At 41.5% G+C, this 12,717-nt stretch overlaps 1 protein-coding gene across 6 annotated transcripts in view; it reads left to right on the forward strand.

Annotated features, from left to right (window-relative positions):
• LTBP1 (latent transforming growth factor beta binding protein 1) overlaps nucleotides 1–12,717 on the forward strand; it is a 456,789-nt gene that overhangs the window by 152,383 nt on the left and 291,689 nt on the right. For all 6 annotated transcript variants that reach the window (XM_061432037.1, XM_061432039.1, XM_061432038.1 and 3 more), the window contains exon 4: nucleotides 4,091–4,260. In XM_061432037.1, coding sequence (XP_061288021.1) covers nucleotides 4,091–4,260 — 170 coding nt within the window. The remainder of the gene's footprint in view (nucleotides 1–4,090; nucleotides 4,261–12,717) is intronic.

The following is a 12,717-nucleotide window of genomic DNA, read 5'->3' on the forward strand; positions in this document are numbered from 1 at the left end:
TCAAATGTGAATTTCTTACTTGTGAGACTGAGTTGATATCTTGGGGAGGCCAGTGTCTTGAGGAAGGAGGAACACTGAGGGCTTGGGACAGTAGATGTTTGACAGAACAGTATTTTAATGTTTCAGTGACGAATGTGGCTGTCCTATTGATTAATAGCCAAATGTCAACTCTGGATTTCTTGTTTTATTCCTTACCTATAACTTTTAGGGCTTTTTTTGCAGGAAGGGAAAATATATGGGTGCCCCAAATACATTTTGAGCCAGAGGTCCTTTAGTTTTCATTTTAACCTAATTTCTTTAAACATTTTTGCCTTTCCCTTGAATTTTGTATAATGCTATTAGAAATCTGATTTTCATTAGTGATTATTGAGTTTTTTTTTGTTTGTTTGTTTTTTTAATGTAAAGGGATGAGGGAAGAGAGGAGAAAACTCTCAACTGAAAGGAGATTTTTTTCTTCCCAAAGCAATGGTCATACTTTGCCAACAAAGGTCCATCTAGTCAAGGCTATGGTTTTTCCAGTAGTCAAGTATGGATGTGAGAGTTGGACTATAAAGAAAGCTGAGAGCCAAAGAGTTGATGCTTTTGAACTGTGGTGTTGGAGAAGACTCTTGAGAGTCCCTTGGACTGCAAGATCAAACCAGTCCATCCCAAAGGAAATCAGTCCTGAGTATTCATTGGAAGGACTGATGCTGAAGCTTCAGCTTCAATACTTTGGCCATCTGATGTGAAGAACTGACTCATTTGAAAACACCCTGGTGCTAGGAAAGATCAAAGGTGGGAGGAGAAGGGGACGACAGAGGATGAGATGGTTGGATGGCATCACTGACTTGAAGGACTTGAGTTTGAGCAAGCTCCATGAGTTGGTGATGGACAGGGAAGCCTGGCATGCTGCAGTCCATGGGGTTGCAAAGAGTTGGACATGACTGAGTGACTGAACTGAATGTGTGTGTGTGTGTGTGTGTGTGTGTGTGTGTGTGTATTTGGAAGGCTGAGAGAGGGTCCAAAGAGGCAATAACTGTGAAGGGTGAAATTAGAGGAAAAGATAGATGCCAGCTATGAAGGAGAAAATGAGGACGAAAGAGTAAAATGGTGATTTCGCTTACTATCTGTTAGTGGAATTACTGAGTGGACAGTGGCCTTGACTTGCCCCCACGTGGTGTCACTTCTTGTGGCTTGGGATCTTCATGAGGCTATGAGATGAAATGGCCTGTCTGTTCATATGTCTGTGTCTTTGTGAGCACAAGTATTTATTTACGTCCTCACACTGGAGGAAAGGGAAGGAGATGGAAGGTGAGGAAGCACAGCTCTACATAGTTTCATATTTGCACTGTGTTTGTCATTCACAGGATTGCTATAATGTAGTAAGATCTAATACTGTTACCAGTATATTATCCATTTCCTTTGATTGGTGGTGGCTGAGATTTGTTTTTCAAGTTCTAGACCTGGTGTAGCTGTCTTATTTGTTCATTACCTTTCTGTTATGTTAGGGAAAAGCAGCCTCTACACATCTGTACTTTCAGCTCATTTATTGCTGCCTCTCACTTCCATGATTCAGAGGGGAGAGAAAGGGAGGACCTCACCTTAGAAGGCAGAGCCCACGGTCTCCTTGGCAGTGGTCAGAGCAGGAATTAGTTATTCCAGCTCTAAGGTCTTTTGGAATGCTGGGCTGTCCTCCTCTGAATGGGAGTCAGGCCTGAACATCTCTCAGCAGGTCCCAGCAGCATAGTGATGAGGTTGACAGCGTGGCTGGGGAGCGAGTTGCCTCTGAGATGAAAAAGAGGACTTTTCCTTTCGACAAGACCAACGGAGTTGCCTTGTGGTTCTTATCAGTCACCACCAGATGTGTCCAGCTGTTCCACTTTCTACTTCATCCCAGTCAAACATACTTAAAGTTCAAATCAACACTTACATCATCAAAACAAAAGTGTTTACAATGTTAAGCCTTAGGCTTTTAGTAACTTAAGTCATTTGTCTGGTGACAAAGGGAATGTCCTTCCATGGCATTAAGTCTGGGAAAATCTAGGCACAAGATGTATTTTCCTAGGCTTTCCTGGGACTGCAGGGTTGAAAGTGAGACTTAGATCACTGACTGGCTAAGAGGGGAGCACCCTTAATCCCAGCCTCTCTTGTTCCTTTGTCTCATGGATGCCTGGTCTCACAGAATAGCTCATCCATCCCAACTGCAGTGAACCCAAAAGGCTGGATTTATTCAAGACTCTGCTACTGCTTTTGATGAGACACTGTGTGGGTGTTTTTGGTGGCTTGATGATTTATCATTCATACTCACCAGTTGTGTCATTTCTTTGTCTTGTTCATATAACCTCTCATTAGGGCCCGTCTTTGAGCTTTTCCTGGCACTTTATTAGTTTGAGTATAACCCAGTCAACCATTTTCCCAACGTATGGTACTTTGGAAATATTCAGTTCAAATGGCTTTAACATGTCACAATTGATAAAATTCAAGACCACACTAGAGAGAAGGTTTCCTTCCAAAGTCTCGGTTTGCTATTAAAATTCTCTGTCCCAACAATTTTAATAGCAAGTTTGTGTTTTCTGGAATTAATTGGTATATCTTTATATTTTCCATTGTTTGTCTTAGTGAATGATTTCAGTCCATCATGGAATGATTAAATCTGGATGAAGGCTTATTTTAAAGTATACAGTACATGCAGCAGTAGAGAACTGTAACAGAAGACAAAAAGTTTCACCCAGGAGGCTGAAAGCACAGTAATTGTGTTCAATAGTCCTCAGAGGTTTTTTTTTTTTTTATTGGAGTATAATTGCTTTACAGTGTTGTTAGTTTCTGCTATGCTCATGCTTAGTCACTCAGTTGTGTCTGACTCTTTGTGACCCATGGATTGTAGCCCACCAGGCTCCTCTGTCCATGGGATTTTCCAGGCAAGAATACTGGAGTGGCTTGCCATTTCCTTCTGTAGGGGATTTTCCCAACTCAGGGATTGAACCTGTGTCTCCTGCATTGACAGGTGGATTCTTCACCACTGAGCCACCTGGGAAGCCAGCTTATGCTGTTCAATGAAGTGAATCAGTTTATGTGTGTGTGTGTGTGTGTGTGTGTGTGTGTGTGTGTGTATCCTCTCGGAGTGGGGGGTGGGAGGGAGATTCTCAGATCTTGACTCATGTCATTGATGAAATTATAAGATTTTCATATATTGTTATTAGAGAAAGAAATGGCAACCCACTCCAATATTCTTGCCTGGGAAATCCAAGGGACAGCCCTAACAGGCTATAGTCCATGGGGTCACTAAAGAGTCAGACACGTCTTAGGGACTAAATGGTAGAATAGGTTGTTATTCTTACTGTTCTTAAAGACTAGTAATTATGGTGTATATTTATATATTATATTATATGTAAATATTATGTTTAATATATATTATGTGTTTAATATATACTATATAATATCATTGGAAAAGACTCTGATGCTGGGAGCGATTGGGGGCAGGAGGAGAAGTGGACGACAGAGGATGAGATGGCTGGATGACATCACTGACTCGATGGACGTGAGTCTGAGTGAACTCCGGGAGTTGGTGATGGACAGGGAGGCCTGGTGTGCTGTGATTCACGGGGTCGCAAAGAGTCAGACATGACTGAGCGACTGAACTGAACTGATACTTAACATAAGTTATATTAATTAAATATATTATATTAAATGTTACTTATTTGGCTGCACTAGGTCTTAGTTGAGGCATGTGGGATCTTTAGTTGAGGCACACGGAATCTAGGTTCCTGACCAGGGACCTAAGCCAGGCCCCTGCATTGGGAACTCGGCGTCTTAGCCACTGGGCCACCAAGGAAGTCCTGGTAGCTGTGCTTTTTAAATCCTTTGATAAATTCCATCAGTGATGGCCTGTATGTCCTTATCCTGCTTGACTAGACAGACAGACAGGATCCCCTTTCTGCTGGAGGTCAGTGATTAGTTCTTTATGTGCCATGACTACAGTTTTGAAGAAAAAAATTAGCCTGGCATGGCATTTTTATGCCCCTTTCTAAGTTTAACTGGTTTCTTATTCCTTCGTTCTTAGTTGCCTGTTAAAAGTACGTTATTAATTTCCTTATCCTTTGTTTCTTTGCAGGAGGACACCCCTGTCTTCACAGAATGTGATGATACATCAGGGCCAGACCCAGGAATACGTGCTCAAGCCCACATACTTCACAGCCCAGAAGGTGATTTCTGGAGAGCAGTCCACTGAAGGTTCGCTCCCTTTAAGATTTGGGCAGGATCACGTGCCAGCACCTTTTCAGTGTGAGTATGTCCTGTGAGTCATCTCTCTAAGTTACAGAGTCACGGTTTGGAAACACTTTGCTCTGTGTAGATGGCTTTAATGTGTCACAGAAGATAAAATTCGAGAATTGTTTTTTGAAAAACCCATGCTGGTTCCTAAAACAATCAGACAGCAAGACAGTTGCCTTCTTCAGAGGAAAGGCAGAAAAATCTGGAGTGAGCCACCTGTAAATATGTTTCTGCAAGGTGGTTCCATTTCCATAAGATACTTGCTCTAATTTTCTGTACAGTTGAACGGCTGACATGTTTACATCGATAAACTATTTTCCTTGGTGAGTTAGCCAGAATTTGTTCCTTGTGAGATGTCTGCAGCGTCCTGAGTTACTCCAAGGTGCACCTACAGTGGGTATGTTTATGTTAGGAGGGCCACGTTTTTATTATATCAGTTAGACGGTGTGGCAGGTTTTCCCGAGTCTGTAAAGAGCTAGTGTATCAGTGGCCAGCGTGGTTAATATCTCATTGTGGGGGAAGTTCAGGGACGAGCCCTGGCGCAAAGGGTGGGGAATGGATGATTTGTGGTTTAGGTATTACAGAGTGTCTGCTGGCAGCATCTGGAGAAAATGTTCTTCAGTGAGGCGGCAGACCGTTCAAAGGGGAGAGTTGGATGCTCGTGCCTTCCAGCAGCTTCCTGCTCTGTCTCACGTTGACGGATGGCCTGCGCCATAAGCAATGAAAGGGAATGCCAGTTGTGAGGTTGAAAAGGACGGTCTTTCACCACCTAGGGTAGTGTGGAGAGCTGAGAGAATTCTTGCTACTGTTTGGCACTTCAGAAGACTGTGTTTCTACAGACTTGACTCCCAAGGCCCATCCCCACCTCCCAGGGTTGGTCAGTTAACAAAAAGAGTGGCTATTATAACGTGTGTACATTACACTTTTCATCTTTTGAGAAAACTGTGCTCTTGAGTTGAGGCTGGACCCCAGAGCAATGGTTTGAGGTGATTTCTTGGGGTAATGAGGGAAGAATGGAGAAATTGTATAGATCATCTCCATGCCCTTTAGGCAAGATAACTTCCAAGTTATATTTGCAAAACAATAGATGCATCCATCTTGTTTTTAAAGATCCTTTGATATCAGTGCTTGTAGATTGTTCTGTAGAGGTCTTCCTGAGTATATAATACTTTTCTAATCTCAATCTAAAAAATCAAAAAAAGCTACAATTTACTTTCTTGGAGCTTTAGGTAGATTGTATTTTGTAGAGGCTCTCCAAATTAGAATGTAATGGGAAGAGGTTTTGAAAACTTACTATCAAACTGATTAAAGAATTCTGAATTTCATGAAGATGTCAAGAAAATATGCTTTGAGAATCTCTGATATTAAGACTGGGGACCAGACTGTGGTTTGGGTTGGTTATTGATTATTACTGAAATGAAAATTCACACTGTGTGTGTACATATATTTGTGTGAGTGTGTTTGTGTATGTTTTAAACTCTCAAACCTTTGTTGAACTATGTTTTGGGAGATGAAATTACATTTTAGGAGAATGTTGGAGATGAAATTACATTTTAGGAGAATGTGAACTATCCATAAATGTCCCACTGATCATGTTTTTAAATGTAGTTTCTCCATAGGGGGGAGCTAGTTAAGTAATTTAGACTGATCATGATCACTCTTGAGTTCTCTCTCAAACCCATCAAAAGTTGGTGTTTAAAAAGAGGCCAAGGAACTAAATCAAACAGATGGGTATATAGAAGGGACCATGTGAGAGATGTGGCTATTTTCATTGGAAACCAGAGCTCTACTGAGAGCTGGAGGGCTAATCAAAGTTTTGAAAACAGATAACTTGGCAGAACTATTAAGGACACTAAAACACCAAGATTGAGTGAGAACAACAGTAGGAAGATTAAAACTAGAATCCAGGAGGTAAAAGCTGTGTCAGGAGAAGGACCTAAAGGTATTGTTGTCCTATATCCAGCTGTTCAGTAGGTACAGGGTTTGCCTCCCAGGCAAAAGGCAGAAGTGTTTAATCACTTCACTTTAATCTTTATAAAAGGGATCAAATGCAAACAGATTAGTTTATTATGCTGAAGGATTTGAAGGTCCAACAGAGAGTAGATAATTCTGACTCTGGAAAAATAGAGGGTGATACAATCAGGTGGGCATGCTGTATCTTGGGATGAAAATGAGGGGTTAGTGTGTTATAACAGTCCACTGGCAGTGCTTTTGAGAAGCAGAGAGGACTAGAGAAAACACTAAGAAGAACAAATGTTGTTTCCCCCTTTAAATGGGAGATATATATATATATGTATATATTTAAAATGTAGCCTACAGTAACTGGTGACCACTTGGTATAATATTGATAATTTATATACAAATGTTCATAGCAGCATTATTCATAATAGCCAAAGAGTGTGAACATTACCAAAATGTTCCTCAGCTGATAGTGGACAAACAAATGTACCACATCCTACAATCGGTTGTTCAGCCATTAAAAGGAATGTGACACATGCCATAACAGTTGTTCAATAAGGATGTGAACCTAGAGCTCTAAGCATGGAGTAACTTAATCAGCTTATCATAGGAGGAGGCAGCAACCCTGCAGGAGCCAGTGAATAAAGATTTGCTGTTGCCATTTGATGAGGGAGAAGGGAGTTGGTCAGAATAGCAGGGAAATGTTGAGGGGGTATGTGATCAGTTTAGTAAAGCAAGATGTGTTTGAAGTGTTAAGTGAAGCACTCACCAGGTAGAGTAGCCTAGGCTGGGAAACACAGACTGTCAAGTTGCTAGGAGGAATCAATACTTTATTGGAGTCTTTTAAAGTTTTGATGATATAACTCACCATCCCTCTCCAGTGTCTGCATGTTGCTTTTCCTATTTTGATCTAATTCATTTACCAGTTTTCTGGGTCACTTCCTAGTAACTGTCCTTCCTGGGTTGAGTGTTCTCTGGTTACTGGATATCTCTAGTGATAAGTTAATAATAGTGTTTCTCTTTATTCATTGGTCTTATTAGAGCTTAATTTGCATGAGTATCATTTAGAGCAGAAGTCTGCAGACTTTTTCTTAAAGGACCTGATAATATTTTAGGCATTGGGAACTGATATGCAAATTGAGGATGTTGTATATAAGTATCTGGGTTTCCTTGGTGGTTCAGTGGTAAAGAATTCCCCTGCCAAAGTAGGAGATGTGGATTCCATCCCTGGATTGGGAAGAACCCCTAAGGAAGGAAATGGCAACCCACCCCAGTAGTCTTGCCTGGAAAATCCCATGGACAGAGGAACCTGGAGGGCTACATTCCATGGAGTCACAAAAGAATCAGATACAACCTAGAGTGACTAAACAACAACAATATAGGTACTTATGTAACTATTTAAAATGTAGACATTTAAAATTTAAAAATTCTTAGCTGGTAGGTTTTTGTTTTTTTTTAAAGTCAGATAGCTGGCTGGATTTGGCCCATGGACTGTAGTTTGCCAACTACCATGGGGAGTGACCATTTATGGCTAGAGAGTTTCTTTTGGGCTGATGGAAATGTTCTGGAATTAAATGATTATGATGGTTGCACAAACTGTGAATATGGTAAACCCATGTTATGTTAAAAATAACATGAAAATTCTTAGTTATTTGCAAGTAAATAAGTAATTATAAAAGCTTCAAGAAATGGAGGCCACTGGTTCTCTGAAAAGTGCTAAGAATGGTGTTGGGTAGAGGAGGTCTGCTTTTACCCATACCCATTTTTACCCATTTTTTGGTAATTTGTAGGACAGATTTGACTGTGTAAACCAAATTCTGTTGTGCTTGGTTTAGTAGAGTTCATATTTTTAGTCTAGAGGGAGGAAAGTTGAAATGACATGATAACATTTAAAGATGATTTTATAAAAGCAGTTCAGATTATCTTAGTATCTACTGAAGTGCAAACCCAAATATCTCACACTTAAAGAGATTAGTTTGATATAAAGCACTAGAAAAAGACCTTGAGGGTAAGGGTATTAAGTATTCACCCCAGACCATCTGCTTTTGTGCTTAAACACACACACACACACACACACACACACACCATGGGATGCTTAATAATATTGAAACCAGAAAATAATATTTGTATTATGGTCAATGGTGGAAGGACATTTTTTTATCTCAGGGTTAATAATGCAGAGCTTCCTAGGGTAGAATGTGGAGTTACTTTTATAAAAGAGTGCTTTAGGATGAGGAGAAACATCCCTTTAGCTGGAATAATTCCCTAGACTATTAATTTGCAAATTATACAGAGTCCTTGAACTGGGAAATTGGGGAATCTCTGATTTAAATATTTACCTGCTCAACTTTTTCCCCTTCTTACCTCAGTTTAATATTTGGAAATTTTTAGAAATGTAGACTTTTTAAATCAGGTTTCTCATTGTTTATTCTAATTGTTTTCCTATCAAGATGCTCTTAGCTTTTAAAAAGGTTAATTATATTTTAAAGTTGTCTATTGAAATTAGACCTGGGTGTTTTTTGGAAGGAATGATGCTAAACCTGAAGCTCCAGTACTTTGGCCACCTCATGCGAAGAGCTGACTCATTGGAAAAGACCCTGATGCTGGGAGGGATTGGGGGCAGGAGGAGAAGGGGACGACAGAGGATGAGATGGCTGGATGGCATCACTGACTCGATGGACGTGAGTCTGAGTGAACCCCGGGAGTTGGTGATGGACAGGGAGGCCTGGCGTGCTGTGATTCATGGGGTTGCAAAGAGTTGGACGCGACTGAGCGACTGAATTGAACTGATTGAAATTTTACTTCAGATTCAGTGAAGTCAAAATCTTAAATTTCTGGAAAGGTAAATACCATCTTTTTATATACTGCCCAAAGTTTTAAAAACTGATACAAATCAGACTCTTAAAAGAGTTATTAATACCAGGTTATCTCCTAATGTGTTGAGGGACATGAGCGAGTGATTACTGGCATTGCAAATGTGATACTGTTCAATTATAAAAAGTTCAGGGAAGCCCGCTTTTAATTTTTACTTAAATTGTTAAACATAACCTTTCTGCTTAGGTAATCAGTGTTAGTGATGCAGGAAGTATGTATCAGCCCCATTAGGCCGCCTCTCACAGAAGAAAACCTTATCCTGCCTGCACTGGAACCCCCAGGAAACATCTTAGCTCTGGATCCTGTGGTCTGTGCTGACCCCTCCCAGTCTTTGCAACAAGCCAGTCAGCCTAGCTTCTGTCCCCGTCAGTCATGGGCTGACTGGAATTCCTGTCTCCCCCTTGTGAAGATAGGGCAGCCCACCTCAGCAGGTCTGAGAGGGGGGCAGAGTCCAGTGGGCCACTTTGCTGCCCAGGTCCCTGCAGCCCAGTTCTTGCCAGACTGCCATCCGTGTTTCCATACTGTGAACAGCACAGTCCCTCTGGGCACATGGGCTTCCTCTTTTAGCAAAACTATGGTTGGATGTGCTAGCATTAGCTGTCGGGCTATGTTCGCACTACCACCAAGAAGCTTAAGACTTGAACGTATCTTAGGATTTGGTGACAAGTGTTGTATCTCCCCTGGAGAAAAAGTTCCTGTGTCTGCAGTCAAGATTTTCTGTGGTTGCAGACTGATAGAGCGAAGATGTTACCATTAAAATTGCCTCTTCCCAGTTGTCCTGAGAGAAGAGAGTAGTTCTGCAGAAGGTTAGAGGAGAACATCCAAGAATTTTGCTTTAGCAAAACAAATCTGAAGTTTAAAGGATAGGCAGGCAGTATTTGGCCTGGACGGTTGTGCCTGTGCCAGCCATTTCAAGACAGTGGCAGGAATATTCATTAAAGGCTCTGGATACCCAATGCCAGTTGCAGAATCTTCACAGGGAGGGAGTCAGTGGTGAAGTTCAGAGCACCCACTGTAGATGGGAGTTGGCTTTAGAGTAAGGAAGACCCAATTCATCCTCCATGCATTGGGCCTTTGCAAAAAAAAAAGGGGAGAAGCCGTAGAGTGGCAGCTAGATGAAGGCAAATAGTAAGTACAGATGAGAAGCTTTGGAAGCAGATTCTTAAGTACAGGATGAATTTGCAGTGTGGGAGACCTCTGGAGGAGGAACAGTTTGAAAATGTGAGTGAAGAAGAATCCGGTCCTGAGAACCACCCTCACCTCATCTGGGTGTTGAAGGTTAGGATACAAACCATAGGAAGATCATCCTATTGGATGGATGGGATGATCTCCCTGGTGAAGGGAGAAAAGAGAAGGAGAAATCCAGGGTGCTGGCAGTCCCAGGTCTCTGAGATGCCCTCTCTGATAGATCCTGATTGGATGGGAGCCCCACCAGAGCAAAGCTTTGCAGATGGACAAAGTGGGCACTTTGGAGAGAGGAGAGTTCTGTAGATGTACTTTCTTCAGTGCTTGAAAGTCCTGGTCTCCTGGAAACCAGCTTTAGCTTGTCATGTGCGGCTTAGTGTGTCTCGAGGGAATAGCCCCATACCAGTCCAGCCAGCGCTAAGTGACAGTGGAAGTTGTTCCAGCCAGAAATGACCTCACATGAAGCTGACTAGCTTACATGAAACAAACTAACGAGCAATTTCGCACTCAAAAGGGATATTAAGATACCTACTGCCTTGAAGAAGAAGGAAGGATGGTGAAACTGTGTGCTTTTCCCCTTGTAAAATCAACAAGTTCCTGAAGCTACTTGGTCACCCACATAGTCTGTGTGGAAATCGAGAACCTTGAGCCAGTTTCCCAGCTATGTGGCAGTGTGGATCTTAGCACTGAGATGGCCAGAAGAAAATCACCCAGTCTTCAATAATCCTGGTAATATCCTTGTTGGCCTAAAAGCCTAGACAGCAAAGCCTCAGCACACTGGGTGTAAAAAGTGCTTGAGGAAGCAGGCAGGTGCATGCGAGTGAGTTGATGTCCTTAAGAATTCAGATTCCATTAAAGGGCGGAGTATTGCCTGTTGTAGAAGCAGTTTCATGTGTGGTCTTGCTGTGGCCACTGTGTCTCGGTTGAGGGGCGAGGGTGCGTGGTTTGTTTCATCCAGGAGTTGTTTGGTCACATCTTAGTCCGGGAAGGTATGTGAGCATGAGCTTCTTGCTGCCTGATTACTCACGCACAGTTTAAGAGAGCGGGTGGTGGTAGACACAGATTGATTATAAACACTGCCAAGAGGCTTATCCAGCAATATGAAAACAGTGGAGGAAAACCTAGAGTGAGAGGATTATGTAACCTAAATTCCCCAGTGGGTAGCCTTCCGTGCCAGAGAAACAGGCTCTTTAATCCCAAAGGGCCCAAGATTTCATAACAAATAAACCGATCCAAGGATATTGCTGGGTGTTGAGACTGAGTTCAAGATATTGAGAAACACTGTGTGGCTCCAGAATATTCTGTGACCAAACTGTGATATTTCTAAGGAAAAATAAGACACAGGAATTTACGGTTTGCCTGAGGCAAACTACAAAGCAGCATTTTGGGAGGAGAAAAGTTGCATTTGAAAAAAGCTGGTGCCTACTCAGCCTTAGGATTTATTTACCAGAAACCCAGGGCTTGCCTTGATTTTTCTTCTAAATGGGAAAATAATCTGCTATAAAATTAATCATCATTAGAGTTGAATGATATTTTTGATACAAGAATACTGTTCATGAGATGTTATATTAATAAAAGGAATTAAAGTAGAATGCTTTGTCTTCTTGTGGGTCAGTCTCCTTATAGAAAGGCCCTCTTAGCATTGAAATGATGGCCTTGTGGTGAATCTGTACCCACTTTGTGGAGGTAAAGAACTCAGGACCTTTTTGGGTGTGTTTTTATATGACATTTTTAAAGAGGTTTTTGCGTTGTAATTTTCTGTGATTTTAGTTGGGCATTAACTTTCAGTCTTGACTTAGTATTAGCCTCTTGTGAAATTGAAATGTACCTAAGCTAAAAGCCAGCTGCCCTCATTCTCCCTTGCTCTTCTCATGCAAAGGTAGTAGAACTTAATACATAGCCGAAGTAGGAGGAAAACCCTTTTCTCTAAGAGGTAACTGCAACATGGTTGTATAAGTAATTCTTCTGGCAGGCAAGCTTTCAGTGATGAGATGTGTGTGTGTATGTGTGTGTGTATACACAAACAGACAAATATATTCAATCAAATATATAAATGTATATTATTTAAACTTTTACTTTTTGCAGCTTCTTACATTATCTATATATATCTATATAGCAAGTACCCATTAAAAAAATATCTCTTGTAGCCCTAACTCTGCTTCACATGTTTCTCCCAGGGTCCTTGGTGGCTCAGTCAGTAAAGAATCTGCCTACAATGCAGGAGACCCAGGTTGGATCCCTGGGTCAGGATGATCCCCTGGAGAAGGGAATGGCTATCTGCTTTAGTATTCTTACCTGGAGAATCCCATGGACAGAGGAGCCTGGCAAGCACCAGTCCATGGGTCACAAACAGTTGGACACAACTGAGCGGCTGTCACTTTTCACTTTTCAAGTGTCCATTAAAAAAAATTCTTGTAGCCCTATCTGTGTTCCACAAGTTTCTCTCAAGGT

This window comes from Bos javanicus, chromosome 11 (assembly GCF_032452875.1).
Source record: "Bos javanicus breed banteng chromosome 11, ARS-OSU_banteng_1.0, whole genome shotgun sequence".
Classification (NCBI taxonomy): domain Eukaryota; kingdom Metazoa; phylum Chordata; class Mammalia; order Artiodactyla; family Bovidae; genus Bos; species Bos javanicus.